The 25,273-nt window shown below is 46.7% G+C and overlaps 1 protein-coding gene across 1 annotated transcript in view; it reads right to left on the bottom strand.

Moving 5' to 3' along the window:
- The window catches only part of LOC147890762 (protein GAMETE EXPRESSED 2-like), a 334,794-nt gene that overhangs the window by 133,583 nt on the left and 175,938 nt on the right, over nucleotides 1-25,273 (bottom strand). Inside the window, exon 11 of the mRNA XM_087389820.1 lies at nucleotides 15,339-15,559. Coding sequence (XP_087245946.1) covers nucleotides 15,339-15,559 — 221 coding nt within the window. The remainder of the gene's footprint in view (nucleotides 1-15,338; nucleotides 15,560-25,273) is intronic.

Here is a 25,273-nt window from a genome sequence, read left to right as displayed (position 1 = left end):
TTCTTACTTAATAGAAGTCTCTTTTTTGCCAAAAAAAAAAACAAACCTGTTCTGAGCTACTTTGCCGTGAGCTACTACTCGTCCCCGGGAAGCCCTCCTGCCCCCTCCGTCAGCCCCTCCCTCACCCTCCTCCTCCTCTCCCTCTCTCCCTCCCCCCCCTCGCTGCCCTCTCCCCTCCCTCCCTGTCCCCTTCCCTCCCTCACTGCCCTCTCCCTCCCTCCCTCCCCTCGCTGCCCCCCCCCCCTGCCTGCTGCCCCTGCCTTCCCCGCCCCCTCCTTCTCCCCTGCCCCCCTTCCTCCCTCTCCCCCGCCCCCTCCCTTACCCCCGCTTGCTCCCCTCTCCCCCCCCCGCCTACTGCCCCTACCCTCCTCGCCCCTCTCCTCCCCCTCCCCTCTCCTCCCCCCCCGCCCCCTCCGTCCCCCTCCCCTCTCCTCCCCCCCGTCCCCTTCCTCCCTTCCCCCACCCCCTCCTTTCCCCTCACCCGCTCCCCTCTCCCCCCCTGCCTGCTACCCTTGCCCTCCCCGCCCCTCTCCTCCCCCCCACCCCCTCCCTCCCCCTCCCCCGCCCCCTCCTTTCCCCTCACCCTCTCCCCTCTCGCCCCCCCATCTGCTGCCCCTACCCTCCCCGCCCCCCTCCTCCCCCCCGCCCTATCCTTCACCCCACCCTTCCTAATCAGCCCCCTCCCTTCCTCTCCCCCACCCTCCTTACCCCTCCCCGCCAGCCCCCTCCCTCCCTTTCGAACCCGCCCCCTCCTTTCCTTTCCTCTCCCCCGCCCTCCCTCTCCCTCCCCGCGCCCTCCCTTCCTAACTTCTCCCACCCCTCCCCCCGCAGCCCCCCTCGGCTGCTTTCCTCCTCTTCCTCTCTCTCCTTCCCTCTCCTGTTCTCCTTCTTTCTGCGCCTTTGTTCCTGGGCATCCTGGGCAACAGTTTCACGGACGGAGCTTTTTCAGTGTTTGAATCGACCCTTTCACTTCGATTGGCGAATGGATTCCCACTCAGCCAATCTTCGTCCACCTCCACTGGCTGCGAGAACCGTCATTTTCTCAAAAGACGAGTTGCAGTAGCTCAACAAAGATGTGGAGCTAGAAGGCTCCACATCACTTTTCGCCCGCATTGGGTCACACCCTTCTAGATCACAGGCCAGAGATTGGATGCTGGCGGCACTACAAGAGATCTCGCCCCACACCTCAGGGATATTCGACTTTTGGGACGTGGATTCTTCCAAGTGGTTTTCGACTCCCATGAGTCCACAACCCTTGTTCTCAAAGCTAATCCTCTGGCTTTGGGTTCTAGGAGGATCTTTCTTTTGCCCTACACCTTGGGCTTCGATGTAGTCGAGATCCAGTCGAGGAGGACAGTCAGGTCACATCACTGTTCATTAGATTTCCTGGTCTTCCTCAAGTCTACCATCGACTTCTTGCTACTATCGGAGCCACATTTGGAGTGGTCACCGAGATCCCCCCACTTCCTGGCATGCCTTCTTCCTTGGTAGAGGCATTCAGAGTGTCTCGAGTTAGGGTCATTGTATCTAACCCTAACATCTCAGATGACCACATCATGCTTCAGCGCCCCGATGGCTCTCTCTTTCGATAGAGAGTCGAGATTGCAGGTAGACAGGACCAGTGAAGGATTTGCAGGACCCTTGGGCACTTTGCTAGAGACTGCCCAAGGAAGAAAAAAAGACCCAAGAGGTCTTTTGGTGCAGCTCCTTCACGTACTACCCCAACTGCACATCCCCAGCGCCCTGTACCATGCACTCCAACACCACCAGGAGCAGCACGGCGCCCTACTTCGCACACCCCGGGACCACCAAGGGCAGCAGGGCGCCCAAAGCCCGCAGCACACCCAGTACCGCAATGGAGAGCGATCAGAGCGGCTCCTTTACCTCAGGAGGAGACCTTTGATCCGGTTCAGACAGACAGCATCCAAACTCCAGAGGTAGATGTTGTTGCAGCCCTAGACACTATAGTTCCACATCAAGAGGGGCCTTTAGATGCACCAGTACCAGCCCCAGTAACTTTGGTTTCTGATCATGAGGGGGCTACTGATACTTCTTTCCCACAGACTATTCCTGGCACAGTCAAGACGATCGAGGGAATGCATGCACAGATGAGGACTCTATATTCCTCTTCAGCCCTGCCACAGGCCTCCTTAGCCCCCAGCTCCAATTCTATTGATAGAGGCTTGGCAGGTCCTTCTCCTCCATCTTCCACGAGTGCAGGTCTGCACTTTTGTTCACCTCCCCTTCTCTATGACCTGGGGATCAGTGGCTTGGATCACTCTTTCAGGGCCCCAGGTTTTCTTCGAGAGACATGACTCGTCTTGGGCTCTCAAATTCAACGACACCTTGTGGAGTCGTGCTCTTAGAGGATGTTCCGGCCACTCTCTTTAGGGCTGTTCATTCCTTGGTTGACTCTCCATGGGAGGTTCCATCACTGATCATATTGGCAGGATCACTGATCTACGTGATCAGCTCGCAAGAATTGATGAGGGAATAGAAGACAAGAAGCTTGTCTCTATTACACTCAATAGCTTAGCGCCCTCATATGGCACATTTGTCACCTCATTAACCATTGTTCTTGTTTGATGAGTTAGCTGGGCTTTTGTTGCAAGAAGAGAAGAGATGCTCAAATTTTGCCAAAGCCTCTCGTCAAGATGAGCAAGCGCTTGCCATGGGTGGAAAGGGCAAATTTCAGAAAAAGTTTGAGCCAAAACACAGCCGTACTACTCAGCCCAAGGAGGGGAATGCAAGCAGTTCAAGCAAAAATCAGAAAAAGGGCAAATGCAATTATTGCAAGAAGCTAGGGCATTACATCGCAGAGTGTCAGAAAAGGATTGCCAATGAAAAGAAAACGCAAAGGGACAGCTCTAGCAGTAATTTTGTTTCCCCCACTGAAACTCATGCTTCAGATGCACATGGTGAAGCTCATCTTGCCCAAGGTGATAGAGATTTTGTGTTTGTTGCATTTAATGAGAAGATGGATGTCAGGGGGGATTTGAATGCTTGAAATCAATCAGGGGATGCTTCCCTTGTTGCAAGTAATACATGGTATATCGACAATGGTGCTACTAAGCACATGACTCCTCGCCAGGTGTGGTTTGAGAGCATCACACCTATTCATGGCAGACAGGTTACGTGTGCCAATGATGCTTCTCAAGACATCATCGGAGTTGGGCACATTCCTATTCATCTTGATAATGGGAAAGTTAAGTATATCTGAGACGTTTGGTATGTTCCAGATTTGAGGCAAAATCTGATTTCATTTTCAAACATTGCCCATGATCAACATATGTTGGTCGAATTTCAGGACAACCAATGCAGGATCAAGGATCTGAAGAAAGGGTATGAGGTGGTAGCAACATGCACATATGACAGAGGCTTATACAAGCTTGATGCTCAGTCTTATGATCACAAGGTATTGGCTGTAGCAAACACTTCCCAGGCTGATTTATGGCATGCCAGGTTTGGACATGTCCATCATAGGGCATTGTCCTACTTGTACAACAATAATATGACTCAGGGAATGCCAAAATTACAGGAACTAGCAAATGAAGTGTGTGAGGGGTGTGCACTTGGCAAATCGCAAGGCTTGCCATTCAGTAAACAAGGCAAGAATTCGGTCAAGGCATCCAGAGTGTTGCAGACAGTGCACAGTGATGTATGTGGCCCCATGACTATTCCCATGCATAGAGGAGCAAGGTACTTTGTGACCTTTATAGATGTCTTCTCCAGGTTCACATGGCTTTTTCTCATGAAGGAAAAATCTGAGGTGTTCTATTGGTTTCAGGAGTTCAAAGCTATGGCTGAGAACCAAACCAATTCTAGAATTGGAACACTCAACTCAGATAGAGCGGGAGAGTACATGTCACCTGCATTCCAGGGATTTTTGAAGAAGCATGGGATTAAACATCACTTGACATGCCCTTACACACCACAGCAGAATCCACTCCCTGAGAGGAAGAATCGTACTCTCATGGAAATGAGGAGATGCATGCTGAAATTCAAGAGAGTCTCAAAGGCTTTTCGGGGAGAAGTAGTTATGACAGCCACTTATATTCAGAACAAATGCCCTACCACTCCATTTGAGGCTTTGTATGGCTTTAAGAAGGTTAGTCATTTCAGAGTTTTTGGCTCAGTGGCATATGCTTTGGTTCTAGATGCACATCGCACAAAGCTTGATGACAAGACTGTCAAATGCATTTTCGTGGGGTATAGCACTGAAAGCAGGGGATTTAGGCTTTGTAATCCCGCTACCAGGAAGGTAATAATCAATAGAGATGTTCTCTTTGCTGAGAATGAGTGCATGCAGCCCACTAGTGCAGACTTGCCACCATACAATGACACCCCTTTGGACATCATCCAGTTTGAGGATGATGAGATGGAGTCTCTTGATGCTTCCCCTTCTACTTCTCATAGTTCACATGGCTTGCCACATGTTGAGGATGGCTCTCCCTCAAATGTTTCAGATTTGCAGCCAATTAATGAGAATAGACCGCCTCATGTTTGGAGGCATTATAAATTTCGTGAGGCCACTAAAGATGTTGATACAGCCCCGAGTTGTACAAAAGAGAAATCTATTCCACGTTGGGTAAGGTTGACTATTCAAGATGCTAAGGATCAGCTTGCTTTGGGGAAAACCAAGGCCAGCACTCAGAAAAATCAGAAAAAGTCAAATTTGCTTTGATGACCTCAATGATGGAAGCTTAAAATGAGCCTCAGAGCTTCAAGGATGCTCAGCATAATCCGGGTTGGCAGAAAGCTATGGAAGCTGAGATTAAATCCATTAAGAAGAATGCCACATGGGATTTGGTTGATGTGCCCATTGGGAAAAATGTGGTTGGCACGAAATGAATTTATAAGGTGAAATACCATTTAGATGGCACAGTTGAGAAATACAAAGCCCGTTTGGTTGCCAAGGGGTATGCACAAGAGGAGGGGATAGATTATGAGGAGACTTTTGCTCCAGTGGTCAAGATGACCACCATTCGTTCTGTCATCTCTCTTGCTACGTTTTATGGTTGGTCAGTGTACCAGATGGATGTCAAGACCACTTTCCTCAATGGAGGTCTTAAAGAGGAGGTCTATGTACATCAGCCCAAGGTTTTGAGGTAAGGTACAAGAGCACAAGGTATGCAAGCAGCTCAGGAAGGCTCTATATAGGCTGAAGCAAGCACCTCGTGCGTGGTATCAGAAGATACATCAGTTTTTGCTGTCCCAGCGCTTCATAAACACTCATATAGAGCCCAATCTGTATGTTCTACAGAAAAAATCAGAATTGGTCATGTTGGTACTATATGTGGATGACATCATACACACTGGCAGTGATTTGCAGCAAATTACAAGCAATGCAGTCCGCTTTATGTCACAACTTTGACACGACAGATTTGGGCCTATTGCATTATTGTCTTGGCATTGAGTTTTGGCAGACCCATGATGAGATTTCTATGTCACAAACAAAGTATTCAAAGGGGTTGTTGCAGAAATTTAAGATGGAGAACTGTAATCCTGTGGCTACTCCATTGGAAAAGGGACTCAAACTGAGTAAGCATGATACTGCTGAAAAGTTTGATGGCACTTTGTCCAGGCAGTTGGTTGGCAGTTTGATATATCTATGCTCTACACGGCGTGATATTGGCTACGCCACAGGGCTTTTGAGCCAGTTCATGCATTGTCCCACGACCACACATTGGAATGCAGCAAAGAGGGTTCTGAGATATGTCCATGGCACTCTCTCTCTTGGCTTGCATTATGCTTCAGATTGTGACCTAAAGTTGAATGGTTTCACCGAGTCAGATTGGTCAATGGACATTGACGACAGACGGTCCACTACTGGCTATTGCTTCTCATTGAGTTTAGTCTGTATCTCATGGCTCAGTAAGAAGCAAGAGCGAGTCTCTCTTTCCTCCAGTGAAGCAGAGTACAAAGCTGCAAATTCAGCCACTATGGAGTTAATGTGGTTAAGGAAGCTTTTGCATGACTTGCACCATGCATAGGATGGCGAAGCAAACTCTATCTTCTATGACAGCCAGAGTTGCATTGCCATAGCCAACAATCCTGTCTTTCATGCTCGCATGAAACACATTGAAAATCATTATCATTATGTACGGGATTGTATTTCTGATGGCTTCATTGATCTCATCTATTGTCCATCTGAGGACAATGTGGCGGATATCTTCACCAAAGCCCTGTCAACAGATCTTTTCTTACAACATCGACATGGCTTGGGGATCAGAGGCATTCTCACAATATCAAGGGGGGTTGTGAAGTGATTCACAATGACATTGTTTCCATGTACTCCTATAGGTTGCATATCCATCTGGATGAATTTGTGCAACCATGGTACTTTAGGTACTGCAGGGTACACCTGAGATATTTCCAGGGTACTTTCAGCCATATCTTTGAGGGGGGATTTGTAAGAGATTACAAAGATATGGTGTTGTAGGCATAAAATCAACCCTATGGTTGACCAGTAGTACTTGGATACTATATATACCAAGTACTTGTATTGTTTCATTTGAACATTTCCATTGGAGCTCTCTTGTGTGTGCATTCTTGCTCACTTGTGTTCACAAGCTGTCTCCACTTTGTTCCTACATCCATCTGCTCTTGCCTTGACCTCTGCTGGACAAGCTGCTACCTCATCTGTTATGCATAGCTCCGGGCTCCTAGCTAATATTTCTTCCACATCTATCCCACTCCGGGGTACTTTTACTCCTGCCATGATGGTTTCATCTCCCTTTCCATCCACACCAGTTGCCTTTTCCACCACCCCCTTCCTTCCCTAGTGCCTACTCATCCATGACTTCAACTCCATCACTCTCTTTTAAAGGCTCTCCATCCTCTTTAACCCCCACATCTTCTATGTTCTCACCCTTTCCCTCTGCAACACCAAGACCCTCCACGCATGCAGGACCATTTGTGCACACTTCTTCTATGGCTACCTCAGTAGTGACTTCCCCATTGTGGTCCTCCACAGAAGGTGTTGTCGATGTGGTCTCCTCCTCTGGAGCATCCACACTCATTACCGCTCCATCGGGACTCCCTCAAACTCTTACATCTGCTTCAGCCTCTCAAGTGGGGATGGCCGTTCTCCGTCCCTGCAGACAGAGCTAGACTTCTCGAGCTACTCAACAAGGTCCACGTGAAGACTCAAAAGTTCAAAGGCCAACTCCATGAGGATGGGGAAGCTCATGTGAGGAAATTCCTCACAGCATGTAGAACTAAAGGTGTGGAGAATGAGCATGCATTCCTTCACATCTTCCCCTCGTCATTGGAGGATGCGCGGATGAATGCTACAGTCAATTTCTCCCTGACCACTTCTAGACATGGATAGACCTAAGAGAGGAATTCTTATGCACTTTCAAGTTGGAAAAATTCAAACACATGATTGTCCAAGAGTTATCCACTGATACCATGAAGCCTAGGGTCCTGGCCACGAAGATGTCTGTGCCACCCAATGACGCCGTCATGAAGGGGTTGTTTTTGAAGGCCTTACCCTCCACCATTGCTACAAGACAACCTGAGGGAAGTGGTGAAGATGGAACGGTCCCAGTTAAGTTTCGCCTCAACACCCACCCAGATCACCCAACTTCCGAGAGAAGAGGGCTCACAGGCATGGCAGCAACTCAAGAAGGAGTTAGAAGAAATCAAATAAGGTCTGAAAGACAGAACAAGGGTGGATGGACCATCACCCTTTGAAGCTCAGATAAGAAGTGGTCTCTGGTGCACCGACTGGAAGGATTCTGGCCATGGCTACTAGGAATGTCCATCGAAGCGTAAGGTACCCACCCCGACCTCCTTTTGCACATTTTGTGAAATTCATGCACATGATACCGCCTCCGCATAGAGAGCGGCAGAGCAGAGGGGATTCCTAGGGAGCATCGCTTATGCATATTGTGCGATTGTTAGGAGGTCGAGTCGGAGGAGCATTTTATTTTCAAGTGCCCAATATACTACGAGATCCGCGGTCGCTACCACTACCTCTTCAGAGACAGCTCTGGGCTCCTTTCCAGATTCCTCGCCTACCTAGATCAGAGATGCCTCGCGGCCTTCATTCACGAGGGGGTCCGACACAGAGAGCACTTACTCAGGCGAAGGGGCTTGGCCACATCATCAGACACCTCTCAGAGCAGGATCACAGAGTTCTTCCCATCAAGTGACATTGATCGTCCAGTGTCTAGCCGCAGACATGAAAGAGCCCCGACCCGACGACCGCAGCACGACACACGAGACATCGAGGGGACACACAGATCACTATGGGGGACCTTTTGTCATTGTTTAGACCCGGAATACGTCCCGCGGGAGTCACGGTGGCTCTGGTCTTGCATCGAGCCTCGTCCAAGAGACCGAGATGCAAAGCACCCCTTGATGGGCGCCAGCGTTCCATCACCGGCTATGCATTGGCCAGGGCGACATGACATACGGAGGATTCAGCTCTGCTCCAATCCTTTTCTTTTCATTGTTACATCCAGATGTATTTGATTACGTATGATCAGACTTGGGATTCAGCATGGGTGATGATGCTCATTTTAGTAGCTCCACCCTTGTGATTTGTATCAGGTTTTCTTTCAGTCTCATAGACCCATCACTCTCCCGAATACTCTAATAAATTTCTTTCTTTCTTCTTCTTCTCCCTTGAGCTTCTCATGCATCTCTTCACTTTCACTAAAGACAGCTTACAATGGGGCTCGCCTTTTCAAGTTTTCTCTCAGCCACTTTTACTCTCTCTTCTAGCTCTTTTGCTTCAGCTCATTGTTCTCCTTTTCGAGAAGGAGAACTTGTTGTTGTCATTTTGCCTAGAGTTAGGTAAGGGTGAAGCTACTGCTGCAGCATATGAAGGCTGCTTCTCTTGTTTCATGGTCGCCATAAAAGAAAAAATAGTATGTTAGTACTCCCTCTGCTTGCGACTCGAAAAGTTATGGTCGATTCTTTGACTGTGTAGAAACCAGTCTGTGGCAGTAGAAACTTTAACCTGGAGCAAAACGACGACCAAAGAGGAGCCTCCTAGAGATCAAACTGAGTGAGGTGGATTTGTAGAGAAGTCCAAGCTGAGATCTAACCCCCTAGGATAGGCCATGGAGTTCAGCCCACCCAAGAGTGGGGAGAAAGCAATGGAGAGAAGAGGAGAGGAGAGGAGAGGAGTGGCCTCCTACCTACGGCATAAGTCCTCTAATTATTAGTCCAGGTGAAAGAGGTGTCCTATGATGAGTCAACCAGTTCAACGGCTTCTTTTAGAGCATTCCAAGAGGGAAGCTCTTTGCCTCTGATGACAATCCCCAATCCTTGCCATTTGTCCCTCTTAGTTTCTACCATGTTGAAATCTCCCAAGAGGATCAGATTTGTCTGTATCACATTGTCATCCCATAGCATTGTTTAGTCTTGAGATGAATTGGGAGCATAGGAAGAGTATATTTGGCTAGACAAGTGTTCGTGATTGAAATTGATCCAGATTCCTTGGGTCCAAAGAGGCGGGTTAAGCAATGCCTATGAACTAGGTTAGATGAGTTGCTACCCCAAGGGCTGCACCTCCTCTGCCTTCTTCATGGTCCTTCTGAGTGTGTCAGCTTCTCTAGGACTTTTCTACAGTCATTTGCATGTCAATATCGATGTGACTTCTTTCTTTAGTCATTTGCATGTCAATATCGATGTGACTGCTTGTGTCTATGAACTGGGTTAGATGAGTTGCTACCCCAAGGGCTGCGCCTCCTCTGCCTTCTTTATGGTCCTTCTAAGTGCGTTAGCTTCTCCAGTACTTTTTTGCAGTCCAAAGGCGGGTTAAGCACTGCCTATGAATTGGGTTAGATGAGCTGCTACCCCAAGGGCTGCACCTCCTCTGCCTTCTTAATGGTCCTTCTGAGTGCATCAGCTTCTCCAGTACTTTTTTGCAGTTCAAGGGTGTCATGAATCCAGGGAGGGGGGCAGCGGGATTCGGTCTATCTGGTAGTCTTTCTTTAGTCATTTGCATGTCAATATCGATGTGACTTCTTGTGTCCACACACTGATTGAGCACGGATCCCTAAGTGTCTTGAGCTTCGAAGCTAGGTCTGCCACCAGTGGCGGCTAGGCTGGCAAAAACCCTATCGCTACCGCCAACACTAGTCGAACCCATTAGGCTTGCGAGAGCCATATAAGGGTTGCCATGACTCTCATCACTTTTTTTTCCTCTCATTTCTTCATGACGAGGGGATCAATGGCTTGGCTCTCTTTATCACATCCTCACATTTTCTATGAGTGGAAGGATGCTTCCTGGGCCATCTCTATTCGACGGCACCTAGTCGAGCCTTTGCTCTCTAGAGGTTGTGCCTATCTCCCGATATAGACCAATGTAAACACATACAATGATATGGTGGTGTAGGATAGGTCTATTTTGGTGTGTAGTACTTGGGTACTATATATACCAAGTACTTATACTTCATTTTCATTGAGCATTCTATTGGAGTTTCTTTGTGACCAATTCTTGCTCACTTGTGTTCACAACCTTTCTCCATTTGTTCCTTCATGTGGTATCAAAGCCACACTCACTAGCTCTCGGTTCTTGTCTTGCTTCCCATCACCAAGCAAGTTCTATGGCGTCAATGTGTTGCTCCTATCACCTCAGCCTACTCATGGACTTCAGAGCACCTTCGTGGGAGCACTTTCGTGAGCTCTTTGAGTCACCGTACAAATTGTGCTCCACTCGCTCCAGCTGGCCCGTGCACTTTGCCCCAGCTTGTACATTCTGTTTCACTTTGTTTGTGTATTGCTCCAGCTCGTGCACTTTTCTGGCATACAGTTTTCTTTGGCATACAGCTTTTCTTTGGTGTACAGCTTTTCTTTGCCGTACGGCTTTTTCTTTAGTGTACAGCTTTTCTTTGGTGTACAAATTTTCTTTGGCGTATAGCTTTTTTTTTCTTATGGCGTACAAGTCAATTTGGGGATTTTTCTTTAGTGAGCCCATAGGCACACATTTACACTTGAGGTGCATTTTGTTGGTTGATTGCAAAGCAGTCAATTTAACTTTGCAGTGGTTGATGCTATATGTGCAGTGATTGCACAGAGCAATCATAGGCATTTCCCCTTCCGTTGCATTCTTCTTTGCAGGTACATTTGCAGTTAGTGTTGTTCTTGTAGTCAGGATGTCTCAAAATGAGAGCTTTGGCATTATGATGACTGAGGGTGATAAGTTGGAAGGATCCAACTACGCCTTGTGGTCATTCATGCTCAAAAACATTTTGGTTTGCAATAACTTAGTGAATATTGTGAGTGGTCATGAGACTAGACCTCTTGCTGCTAGTACTAGCTCATCCTCTACCACCAATTCTGCTACTCTTGCCACCAATTCTACTACTACTTCTACCACCACTTCTACCTCCACTTCTACTATTTCTACTACCGCTCCTTCTCCAGCACTTTTAAAGGAGTTCGATCGTAGAAATGCCCAAGCATTATTCTTGATTGCCTCATCAGTGAAGAGTCACATTATGACAACCATTAAGTCATGCATAGATGCAAACGATGCGTTGGAAAAGTTGGCAAACATGTATCATGTCAAGAATGAGGCAAGGGTAATTGCATTGACCAATAAGCTCAAGGAGCAGAAGATGCAAGAAGGTCAGACAATCACAGAGCACATTACAAAGATCACTGATCTCAGAGATCATTCTAGCAAGTGTTGATGAGGAAATAGATGACAAGAAATTAGTCTCTATCACTCTCAACAGCTTGGCTCCCTTATGGCACATTTGTTACCTCTTTGACTATTATGCTCAGAACATATGGTTTATTTGGATGGTGGCAGGTAAGTGGACCTTGATCGACTCTTATTTGTAACCCTACCGGGGTACATTAGAAATTAAACTTTATTTGAGTTCTTCAAGTATTTATTCTCCATATTAGAATTGTTTCTAGTTAATGTTGTTAAGCTATTCTATGACTAAATCAATTGTATCGTTCATTTATTAATGGGATTATTAAATCTAAACACACACATTGATCTCCCAACTAGCCCTTGGTTGGGCTGGTTTTTAGTTTATTTATGGCTACTCTTTCCTTTCTAGCATTCCACACAATGCATATTGATCCAATTTCCTAGCAGTCCAAATATGGTGGGCCTTTTAGACCTATTACAATACATGCAGATAAACATATTTGCAAACCGCTCATACGCACCAGCACATGAGTGCCACCCCCCATACTCATACACATGCATGCAAGCACACAAAGGCTCGTGCCTAAGCATCTGCATATAAAGGGGGGATAAAAAAAACTTAAGCACATAGAGAAGGAGGAGAACAGAAAAAAGATACAGCCAACCTACTTTAGGTTACTTATTATACATTGCATTTTAAACCCTAAAAAATCAAAATTCACCTTAATAGGTTTTTTATACAAAGACTAACAAAGTAAATTTATGATATATTTGAAAAAAGCTAGCAATGGCTGCTATGAAAGTGAAACAGAGAAACATGGTAGATTCAAGCAATGGTAGAGCTTCCCTAGAAGATTCACCTAAAATAGGTGGGAAAGCATGCCAATGGGAGAAGAGGAGACGACAAAAGAGGTATAGTGTCAACGTTAGAAGTATGTTCAAATGTGGATACCTATGATGGTGTTGGTAAATTGAAAGGAAAGCATAGAGTAAACACAAACTCAGAATACTTGCATATAGAATGAAGAAGAGTGAGGTCCTTATGTAGGCACCTCTTACATGCTCACTGACATCACTGATGACTTCAGAGCTCCACAATCATCTCCTCAATCTTAGCACTCACACATAGAAACCAAGGTGTGCCTGAGGCATACACATTGAGATATCCCAACAAACCCCCCCTCAAGGGAATGCCTCAAGCTATGTCAAGGATACAGCTAGTTCAAGGTGTCTCATGCCATCTCATGGTGGTCATGGATCTATCAATGGCTAGGATCTCAAGCTAGCAAGGGTTCCCATGGGTGTAAGGTAAACAAAAGGGATACAAAAGACCTTCCAATGGGTCTCCCCTGCATGTACATGCACACAATGTCTGCAGGAGGTACCATGGAGCAAAACACATACACATGGCCTACATCATAAGGTGACCAGAGGTGTTTACAAAAACACACAAAACATAATAGTTTATTTCATTCATTTTGGAGGACTATCCAGGCTGAGTACCTTGACTCAACATAAAAAGAGAGATCTGGAGCATACATAGAGATGATTTAAAAAGCATAATCTTCAAAGGATGCCTCATCTTGTGAAGGCACATCAACTGAAAGTAGATTGGCATTTTCTGTCTTTGAAGTTGCTTCCTTTTTGGCTCTGCAAAACTTCTCATGATGATTGTTTTTGCCACAGTGTTTGCATGGATTAATTTTGAAGCAGTCTTTTGAGAGGTGATTAGTCTTCCCACAATGATTGTAAGGTGAAAACTTTTTTATGGCATAGGCTGTGTCATTGCCTTTCCGGAGCTCCATGTGCCTTTCTTCTTCTTGGAGAGCAGAGATAATACCTTCAAGATTAGGATTAGGAAGATTTTTTAAAGTGGTAACATTATGATTATAATCTTCAGGCATACTCTTAAGCAACACTGCCATAGCATCATCTGTAGTGATAGGAGAGTTGATAGAAGCAAGTTGAGTCATAAGACTCCGCATGTAATTGACATGGGCAGCCAAAGGAGTGCCACTAACCATCTTCAATTCAAAGAAAGAAATTTTAAGTGATAATTTTGAGATGTGAGAGCTAGCACCAAAAATCATGTCAAGCTTCTGCCAAGCTTCTGAAGGAGACTCTAAGTCAGAGATGTGATGAATATAATCATCTCCTAACGCAAGAGCAATGATACCATATGCTTTCTCCTCTCTAGCGGGATCCCTTGCCGGGCGTGTTGGAGCTGAGGATTCTCCAGCATTGGAGGCTGTTAAAGAAGAAGTTGAAGCCGGTTTGACAAGTCCCCAGAGGTTTGCCCTCATCAATGCAAATTTCACCTTCATCTGCCATGTGTGGAAGCCCTTACCATTCAACTTATCTATATTCAATATGGTAGCCATGAGAGGGTCTAACCCAGGTATTGGGCAGTGTCTTCTCTCTTACAAGGCTAGAAAAATAACTGAAAAGCTTCAAAATATAAGCATTGAATGTAGCAAAGACTTGTGACCAAATTTCAATCAATGATGCTTTCACTTACATGCTTCACAGAGATGGCTAAATGAAAGCTTTCCAATCAAAACCAGGTATAGCAACTTAAAAAAAGGTGGAGCCACAGTTGTACTAATGCTTTTCAAAACTTCAAAACCTCAGAAATACTAAAGTAGCATCTAATGTAGCATCACTTTCAAAACCTTGCCAAAACTGTCAAAAACAGAGGACTGAACTTGGAGGGCTTGTATCTCACTCTCCAAAGCAAAGAAAAAGGGGCTTTCTGAGACAAAAGAAAGCTCATGTACCACAGAAGGTCCACTGAGGAGGAGGGGCGCAAATCCGCGTCAGATCGCCATAGCTTGCTTCTTCAATTTCGACTGGTTTTTCTCTGTTTTCACCTTGAATATGCAGCCATTGCTGCTCAGATTTCAGCACAAGATAGCTCGAGGTATGGAGAAGCTCCCTGTGAAAGGAATTAGAGAAACATGGAGTAGTCTCAGAGAAATCATGGAAGACAGGTTCCACGATTTGCGCGAAATGGCGACTTGCAGCGACGAAGATACTTTAATTCCTTGCAGCCAAAGGTTCACCCCTTCGAGATGTATCTCCAGCAGGAAGGGCTTGGAGAATGGTAGAGAAACGGAGGAGAACAGGATTTAGCAAGATTTGGGAAGAAGGGGAAGAGATGGTGAAGAAGATGATGATGTGGCAGAAATGGGATCAAGGGGGATCAAAGGGCTCTGATACCATGTTGGTAAACTGAAAGGAAAGCATAGAGTAAACACAAACTCAGAATACTTGCATATAGAATGAAGAAGAGTGAGGTCCTTATGTAGGCACCTCTTACATGCTCACTGACATCACTTATGACTTCAGAGCTCCACAATCATCTCCTCAATCTGCTCCTAGATTCTCTCAATCATCCTATGTGGCTTCTACCACCACCTAACTGTGCTTATGGGCACCTAATTGTGCCTCTAGCACTCACACATAGAAACCAAGGTGTGCCTAAGGCATACACCTTGAGATATCCCAACAGATGGAGCATCATATCATTCATCACAAATACTTATGGTAAATAAAGCACTCAAAAGTGCATCAAGTATGCTGAGATAAACTTGTGTTTCTTTGTTGTACTTGAAGGACCAAAGCACGGGTATAATAACTATTGTATTAAAAGGAATTCCTTAGATGTGATTAATTTTTACCATTTAAAGACATCACATAGTGAAGTGTTTACCTTTTTAAAAACAATGGTTTTCCTTCACACACTTCCAAACTTCCAAGTGTGTTTGTGATCTGAGGTGGCTGCCTGACTATTGTGACGAAGACAAAAGCATCCCTAGTGTGATTTAATCCATCAGAGATTTCATATGTAAATGTATCATTTCCAATATATCCTCGTTGAGGGACATATAAAACTGACCCGTTTCTTAGTATTGCAACACCATGTGTTGGTTGCTACAAAACAAAATCCAAACATATGATTGTAATTGGCTAGCTGTTTGACACACTTTAATTGAATACTTTTTTGTTCATGAAATAGACTTCTATTGAGTATGAAAGAAATGGCAAAGAGAAAAACACTCAAAACACAAATACATCATGCAAAGTATCCAAAATCAGCGGAAGTACATCATGCAAACATGAGAGAAAAAGCCTCCTCAAAAGGAGCTAGAAAAAAGCCAGGGTGGAGGTTGAAAGTGCCACCTCAATGCTCTGCCTCTATCACAAAAGCTTCTTTAGGAGCTGCTCCTCTCCCTGTGAGGACCTGCCGCCCCCGCTCTCCCTCTCTCAGCCAGCCCCCTCTCCCTCTCCTTGACCCTTGCTGCCCCCCCTCTCCCTCCCCTCGCTGCTCCTCTCCCTCCCCTCTCGCCTGCCCCCCCTCCCTCCTCCCTCACTCTCCCTCTCCCCTTCCTCCTCCCCGCCCTCCCTCTCCCTCCCCGCCAGCCCACCCGCCCCCCTTCTCCACCCCCGCTCCCTCCCTCCTTCTCCCTCACCCGTCAGCCCTCCCTGCCTCCTGATGCAAATAGGTCGCTCAGTGCTGAAGCAGACAGCTCCGCCAATGCTTGGAAACAGCCCAGGATCTCAGCTCCCCGGAACACGAGTCGAACAGTCCCGGATAGGGCCCTGAAACTGCCCAACCTGAAGCAAGGGAGGGGCAGTCAATCAGCAAGGGAGAGAGGCAGACTGGCGAGGTCAGGACAGCACACTGAAGCGGGGGGGCGACCTCCTAGGGTGCCTGCGCGGCCAAGGCAGCAGGGCGACCTGGGCTAGGCACTGCCAAGGGGCCTGCGCGGCCGCGGCAGCAGGGCACGGGGCCAAGGGGCCTGCGCGGCCGAGGCAATCGAGTGTAGGGCGACCTGAGCTGGGCGCTGCCAAGGGGCCTGCGCGGCCAAGGCAGCTAAGGAGCGAAGTGCTGCCAAGGGGCTTGCGCGGCCAAGGCAGCTAGGGAGTGAAGTGCTGCCAAGGGGGCTGGGTGATGGCGACAGGTGGTGGCGGGCAGCTGCAGGCGGGGAGCTCCTCCAATGAAAATTTCCATCGACATACATTGTAGGTTTGTTGCTTGAACTGCTTGCATTCCCCTCCTTGGGCTGAGTTGTATAGCTGTTTTTTGGAACTTTTTCTGAAATTTGCCCTTTCCACCCATGGCAAGCGCTTGGTCACCCTGAGGAGAGGCTTGGGTAAAATTTGAGCATCTCTCCACTTCCTGCAACAAAAGCCCAAGTAACGCATCGAACGAGAGTGGGGATGCCCTTAGAACAATGGTCAATGAAGTGACGAATGTGTCATATGAGGGCGCTAAGCTATTGAGACAAGCTTCTTGTCTTCTATTTCCGCATCAATACTTGCGAGCTGATCATGGTGATCCTGGCAATATGATCAGTGATGGCTTGGCCTTCCTTCATGTGGAGATCCTTGAGCTGATTTGTCAAGGCAGTGGTCCTTGCCTCATTCTTAACATGATACATGTTTGCCTGCATGACTTGATAGTCGTCATAATGTGCCTCTTCACATTTGTGGCAATCAAAAACATTGCTTGGGCACTGCGGCGGTCAAACTTCTTCCGCTCCTCTATCGATGCTATGGGACTAGTAGGAGGGGTTGTACCAAACTGATGTCTCTTGTAGTCTACCCCGAAGAAGCTGTGCTGGATGTAGATGAGCTTGCTGGCCTCACCTCATCCCCGCTGACAATATCCCACAAGCCCTTACCAACCAAGATGTTCTTAAGCATTAATCCATCCTTCTAGTGGAGTTGCCGGAGGTGCTTCTGCTCCTGTCTTTGCTCCGGTCTCTGCTCCTGTCTTTGCTCTTGTCTTTGCCCTGTGGGGGTCGTGGGGGGGCTGGTCTGCGAGAAATGTGAGGCACTCCCGGAGAAGCCTTAGAAAGTCCCTGAGAAGGCCCGTGGGAGTCAGGTCCTAGAGTAAGATTCAGATCAAGCCCATGCTGGGATGCTGCGAGACGTGATGGCTCCTGAATGGTGGTGATGACTACATCGGTGAAAGTGGTGGCGAGGCAAGATGGTGCAGCCGCAGTCCGTCTCGATGGTCGCAAAAATGCACCATCCGAGGACACTAGTACAACACCCGTTGTCACTGGTACAACAACATGGGGTATACCTGATGTGACCAAATCCACTAGAAGTCCGGAGGTCACTAGCGAATCCTGCACAACTGGAATTGATGAAGATGCAAGTCTGGAGGTCACTGGCGAAGCCTGCACAACTGTAATTGATGGAGATGCAAGTCCTGAGGGCATTGGTGAAACCTACACGACAGTCACTGATGGAGATGCCACACACATGTCACTGAGAAGGAAGATCTTGAACCAGAGGGCACTACTACTACTGATGGGGAACCTTAACTAGAATGCACTGACGCTGCTGGAGAATTTGAAATAAGTGTCAGCAATGATGAGAAATCTGAAACTGGTGAGATGTGCTTGATAGCTCCGGGGCAGGCTGGATCAGGTTGTGCACGCCCTCCTTGTTGAAAGAGGAGACGAGGCAGGAACCGTGGAAGTGAAAGCGGAAGAGGTGGCAGTGGTGGTGACAGGAGGGGAGAGGGATGATGATGGACGTCGACCTATTACAATGGAAGGGGGGTTGGCTTTCCACTAGGACAGTAAGGAAGTGAGGTGTGGCCCACAAGTACATTTATTGGTCCCCCAACGCTTGCAAACCATGTTGCGGAAGGCGGAGTAGAACAGAGAGGCATATGGAGTGATGGAGAGAATGGAGTTGAGTGCCGAATGGATTGCCTTAGTGATGAAAAAGTGTCTCGGGGCAGAGTAGAAGTGAGTAAGCAAAACTCTGAATGCAACTCTGGCTGTCACAGAAGATAGAGTTTGCTTCACCATCCTGTGCATGATGCAAGTCATGCAAAAGCTTCCTTAACCACATTAACTCCGTAGTGGCTGAATTTGCAGCTTTGTATTCTGCTTCACTAGAGGAAAGAGAGACTTGCTCTTGCTTCTTATTGAGCCATGAGATACAGGCTGAATCCAATGAGAAGCAATAGCCAACAGTGGACCATTTGTCGTCAATGTCCCTTGACCACGGTGAAACCACTCAGCTTTAGATCACAATCTGAAGCATAATGCAAGCCAAGAGACAGAGTGCCATGGACATATCTGAGAACCCTCTTTGCTGCATTCCAATGTGTGATCGTGAATCAATGCATGAACTGGCTCAAAAGCCCTGTGGCGTAGGAAATATCAGGCCGTGTGGAGCATAGATATATCAAACTGCCAACCAACTGCCTGTACAAAGTGCCATCAAACTTTTCAGCAGCATCATGCTTACTCAGCTTGAGTCCCTTTTCCAATGGAGTAGTCACAGGCTTACAATTCTCCATTTTAAATTTCTGCAACAACTTCTTTGAATACTTTGTCTCTGACATAGAGATCCCATCATGGGTCTACCAAAACTTAATGCCAAGACAATAGTGCGATAGGCCCAAATCTGTCATGTCAAAGTTGTGACATAAGCGGACTGCACTGCTGTAATTTGCTGCAAATCACTGCCAGTGAGTATAATGTCATCCACATATAGTACCAACATGACCAATTCTGATTTTTGCTGCAGAAAATACAAATTTGGCTCTGTATGAGTGTTGACGAAGCCCTGAGACAGCAAAAACTGATGTATCTTCTGATACCACGCACGAGGTGCTTGTTTAAGCCCGTATAGAGCCTTCCTGAGCTTGCATACCTTGTGCTTTTGTCCCTTCACTTCAAAACCTTGGGGCTGATGTACATAGACATCTTTAAGATCTCCATTGAGGAAAGCGGTCTTGACATCCATCTGGTACACTGACCAACCATAAAACACAGCAAGAGAGATGACAGAACAAATGGTGGTCATCTTGGGCCACTGAAGCAAAAGTCTCCTCATAATCTATCCCCTCCTCTTGTGCATACCCCTTGGCAACCAAACGAGCTTTGTATTGTGCCATCTGAATGGTATTTCACCTTATAAATCCATTTCGTGCCAACCACATTTTCCCCAATGGGCGTATCAACCAAGTCCCATGTGGCATTCTTCTCAATGGATTTAATCTCAGCTTCCATAGCTTTCTGCCATGCCGGATTATGCTGAGCATCCTTGAAGCTCTGAGGCTCATTTTCAGCTTCCATCACTGAGGTCATCAAAGAAAAATTGACCTTTTTCTGATTTTTCTGAGTGTTGGCCCTGGTTTTACCCAAAGTAGGCTGATCCTTACCATCTTGAATGGTCAACCTTGCCCAACGTGGAATAGATTTCTCTGCTGTACCACTCGGGTCTGCATCAACATTTTTAGTGGCCTCACGACATTGATAATGCCTCCAAACATGAGGTTGTCTATTCTCATTAATTCGCTGCAAATCTGAAACATTTGAGGGAGAGCCATCCTTAACATGTGGCAAGCCATCTGAACTATGAGAAGTAGAAGAGAAAGCATCAAGAGACTCCATCTCATCATCCTCAAACTGGATGATGTCCAAAGGGGTGTCATCGTATGGTGGCAAGTTTGCACTAGCGAGCTGCACTCGTTCTCAGCAAAGAGAGCATCTCTACTAATTATTACCTTCCTGGTAGCGGGATTATAAAGCCTAAATCCCCTGCTTTCAGTGCTATACCCCACGAAAATGCATTTGACACTCTTGTCATCAAGCTTTTTCTGATGAGCATTTGGAACTAAAGCATATGCCACTGAGCCAAAAACTCTGAAATGACTAACCTTTGGCTTAAATCCATACAAAGCCTCAATAGAGTCACATTAACCAAAGCTTTGGTAGGGCATCTGTTTTGAATGTAAGTGGTTTTCACAACGGCTTCTCCCCAAAAAGCCTTTGAGACTCTCTTGAATTTCAGCATGCATCTCGTCATCTCCATGAGAGTACGGTTCTTCCTCTTAGGGAGTGGATTATGCTGTGGTGTGTAAGGGCATGTCAAGTGATGTTTTTTTTTTTAAAGGTGCAAAAAAGAGACTTTCATTAAGTAAGAAAGAAACTCGCTAGAGCAAGCTCTGTGCAGAAATACAACATGCTAAGCATGTAATAAAAAATACCTCAGAAGAATGAGGTAGAAAGAAACCAAGGCTGAGGCTGAAAATGCCAACTCAACCCTTTAGAAGTCTTAGCAAAGAAGGGAGAGTCTCTCAAATCTCTGAGAAAAGCAACTCTCGTGGAGGAGGCTGCTCGAGAGGATCCTTGCATGGTCGTTCAAATGGCCATTAGAGTGTGTACCGTATCTGTCCAAGTACTGGCCAAGATCTGAGAAGCGTGAACCTGAGAACCCTGCAAAGCCTCAGTGCATCTGGCTCTCCAAATGTGCCATGCTGCAATGCTAGCTAAGATCTTCCATGGAGAGTCAACTGAGGAATGAGCAGTCCTAAAGAGAGTGGCTGGAACATCCTCTAGAGAGCACGACTCCATAAGGTGTCGTCGGATGTGAAGAGCCCAAGAGAAGTCATGTCTCTCAAAGAAAACCTGGGGCCCTGAAAGAGTGAGCCAAGCCACTGATCCTCAGGTCATATAGAAGGGGAGGCGAACAAAAGTGCTGAAAAGTCTTGCAATCCCCTTCCATATAATTCTCGCCTATCTGCAATCCCAAAGGCAGTGTTGTATTGTCTTTGAAGCACAAAGGCAACGAGGGCAAGTAGGGTCAGCCCCAAACCTGCATCTCCAATGGTTCACTGCTATCCCACCATGAATAGAAAGCCAAAAAAAGAGGGTGATTTTTCTATTCCGGTGGGATTTTCAGAGCCTTTGCCAAAAAATTTTCTGCAAGTCAGCAGAAATCTGAAAGTTCTCCCAATGAGGAGCTCTAGTAGGCCTCCAATCCCTAGAGCTGAGCTGGAATTTCCTGGCACTACTGACCGTGTAACAAAAAAAGGGGATGCCCTTCTCTCGGTGCCCTTCATCTATCCATTCCCATTCCCCAGGGTCCCAGTGCAAAAACTTAATTGGGACACCTCCATAGAGCCACAGCCTAGAAGGGTTTTGTAAAAGAGAGGTGGGTTGTTGGACATATGGTGGAAAGGGAAAGGTTTTGTAAGAGAGAGGTAGAGGTGGAGAGAGGATGGAAAGAGGAGTTTGTAAGAGAGAGGTAGGGGGTGGAAAGAAAAGGGGTTTGTAAGAGAGAGGTGGGGGGTTAGACATAGGGTGGAAAGAGAAGGGTTTTGTAAGAGAGAGGTGGGGGGTTGGACATAGGGTGGAAAGGGAAGTGTTTTGTAAGAGAGAGGTGGGGGGTGGACATAGGGTGAAAAGAGAAGGGGTTTGTAAGAGAGAGGTAGGGGGGTTGGACATAGGGTGGAAAGAGAAGGTTTTTGTAAGAGAGAGGTGGGGGGTTGGGCATAGGGTGGAAAGATGAGGGTTTTATAAGAGAGAGGTGGAGGTGGACAGAGGGTGGGAAGAGAAGGAAAAAGTGACACGGGATGAAAAGGGGAGGTCGTAGTTAGAGAGAGAAAGTGACACGGGGTGAAAAAGGAAGGTCGCTCTTAGAGGGAGGCCTCAGTTAGAGTGAGAAAGTGACACGGGGTGAAAAAGGAAAGCCGTACTTAGAGAGATAGAGTGACATGGGGTGAAAAAAAGGGAGGCCGCACTTAGAGGGAGAAAGTGACACGGGGTGAAAAAGGGAGGTCGCGCTTAGAGAGAGAATGACACGGGGTGGAAAAGGAAGGTCGTACTTAAAGGGAGGCCTCACTTAGAGGGAGAAAGTGGCAGGAGGTGAAAAGGGAAGGCCTCACTTAGAGAGAGAAATTGACACTGGGTGAAAAGAGAAGGCCTCACTTAGAGAGAGAAATTTGACACGAGGTGAAAAAGGGAGGTCGCACTTAGAGAGAGAAAGTGGCACCAGGTGGAGAGGATCCTTGTAGAGAGAGAAAGTGACACCGGGGTAGGAAGAGGAGGATCCATGTAGAGAGAGAAAGTGGCAACTAGAAAGAGAAGATGTCACCAGGGAAGGAGAATGCCAAAGTGTATATACAAGGACTAGGACGGGTTGTCATACACAATTGAGAGTGCGTAACCGCCTAGCTCACATGGGAGACTTTTCCACACACACCATGCATATGGGAGGATCCATTTATTGGGAGAGACCCCCTCTTTTGGCTATAAAAGGAGGGCGCTATTCCTTGATGGGACACGCTCATTCTTGTAAAGCCACCTAGCTAGTACTTTGATTTCTTCCCCCCCCATCCTTCCTTTCAAATAAAGCATAACCCTCCTCCCTTGATGTCTCCATCTCTACATTCCTCGTCCCATTATGTACATGCTCCTCTTTCCCCTCTCCCTCTCCCCTTGTGCCATAGTCTCCCTCTTCATTCCCACCCCTCTTAATCCCTTTTCCCCACCCATGTTAACGCTTCTCCCCTCAGGTTCCCTTTTTCTATATGGCTCTCGAGCGTCGCCATGCCTAGCGTCTAGCCTCTTGTCCCGAATTCTTTTATAGTTAATAGAATTCGAATGGCTGCTGGGATCGAAATCTCCACGGCTAGTGGCGTAAAAGTCGTTACCGAAATCTCCACGACTAGTGGCGTAAAAGTTGTTACTCCTACGACTGGGTGTAGTCCTGCAGCACCTTCCGTGTGCAGCTCTCTACTTTTGCGTGTCTTCTGCTCGCGGTTCTCCGTCTCTGCGGCTGCAGAACTTCTCAATTTGTGCGCCTTTCGCCTGTGGTTCTTGCGCATCTTCTGGGTTTATGCGCGTCTTCTGGTCAACGGCATCTGCAAAATCGCTTCTGCGCATCTTCTGAGCGGTGCCACGCAAAACTGCTCCTGCGCATCTGCAACAGATCTCGCGCCCCCCCTTCTATCTTCTTCTCCTTCTCTTCTATTCTCCTCTCCTCTCCTCTCTTTTTATTAAAGAGTGGGAATTGAACCCAAGACCTCCCGAGTTACAAAAGGAAGACTTACCAATGGGCCATGAAATAGGAAGTGATGAAAGTGTAATGTTATTGCTTATATGGTGAAATCTCATGAACTGTAACTCTCTAACCGTAGGGAGTTTCCTCTTGTTGTAAAAAGCAAAAGTATTTCATTTCATATGCTCTATTCATATATGATACTAGATCATAGATTCTGAACTTTTTCAAGTTCACTCCTTGGACGCACACCACACGAGGAGGGTGAATATTTATGTCACTTCTCGACGAGTTCAAGGATTTGGTGCTTGGTCCTCCGCTCATTACGGCTACCAATTGGCGAGATCTCTTTCTTGATCTTCATGTCGATCTTCAACAACTAATTGTACAATGCATGGTTCAAGGAGACGACGGGTGGGATGATACACCATGGCTTGTTGCATCGGAGATAATCAAAAGGGTGACATTCTTCGAAGGGTGGGATGCTCCCTAAGCTTGGGGGGAGATTTGACGCATCTGCTTATTAATTCTTGTGGATAAGCTCGTCTTGAATGATTTCTTCTCAATCTCACTACAAAGGCCGTATGGACGGGTATGCAGGGGGACTCCCGTGCAGCCTCAGCTAGGAGGGCTTCTTTCTTCAGGGAATGGAAGGATTCTCCTTTCTTCTCTGAATCTACTACAGGGTTGAGATGGCACTTTCAGCCTCAGCCTTGGTTTCTTTCCACCTCACTCTGAGGGGGTTTTTTATTATCCTCATGATTTCATGATGTATTCCGCTTTGAGCTTGCTCTCGCGGGTTTTTGTTCTTACTTAATAGAAGTCTTTTTCATGAAAAAAAAAGGTTTCTAGGGCTCGGCTATGGTTGGTAATGTTTCGACCAAGGAATCCCTTTGTACCTAATCAACCTTCTGTGCCTCATTTTGAGCTTCAAGTTGTAATTCTTTTTTGTCTAAAGATAAACTATCAACAAAGGATTACAAGTTTATTTGGTGCAAAACGTCTTGCTCAAGTATTGAATTCTCCCCACCCTCTCCTTCTACCTATCTTGGACTACTGAGAAACTTGGGATGTCCAGATTTTAGTCTTGGTGTGATGGCATCTTGGGTCCTCCAATTTGACGGCGACCAAGGCTACTGGTGTGGGTATGAAGCTCACTTCACCAGGGGGTGAGGTGTATTGTTATAGCAAGTCTGCACTAGCAAGTACTTGCAACCAAGCTAAGTACTCGGCACTCATTTTTGGGCTACAAAAGGCGCAAAAACATTGCATCAAGCAACTTGAGGTGCAAGGAGATTCTTAACTCGTGTGTGAACAAGTTAGTGGAAGGTGGAAGGCGCGGAGCAAAGGCTTGGTTCCACGACATCAACAAGCATTGGAACTTTGCCAACAATTTGAAGAGGTAAAAATTCAGCATAACCCTCGAGCTCAAAAGTTAGTTGGTGATTTCTTGGCACGAGAAGCTTGTACTTCAATCACGCATGAAGCAAGTGGAAGCACCACCCCAACAAAGCCGCAAGCCACGAATGAGCGTGATCATTTGTAAGGAATGCAAAGGCTGTGGTCATCATGAAACTAAGTGTTGGGCATATTTGATACGAGTTTACCGACTTCGGAAGATCATCAGAAAGGTCCTTAAGGACATTGTTCAAAAGAAGGATGCCAAACCGCACACCCCTTGAAGAAATAGCATGGCGATTACAAGAACTGGAAGAAGCTGAAGGTGATGTGCAAGCTCTCCAACTGTTGAAATTTGTCATGGCATTCTTGTTTGCCTTGATGAATAACCTCATGCAACGCCGCATCTCTAACCCTTGCTTATAAAGA

This window comes from Dipteris shenzhenensis, chromosome 18, assembly GCF_047967505.1.
Source record: "Dipteris shenzhenensis isolate YYH24624 ecotype China chromosome 18, Dip_SZ_1.0, whole genome shotgun sequence".
Classification (NCBI taxonomy): Eukaryota; Viridiplantae; Streptophyta; class Polypodiopsida; order Gleicheniales; family Dipteridaceae; genus Dipteris; species Dipteris shenzhenensis.
Note: the sequence above shows the minus strand (reverse complement) of the source record. Positions and strands in the feature narration are given on the sequence as shown.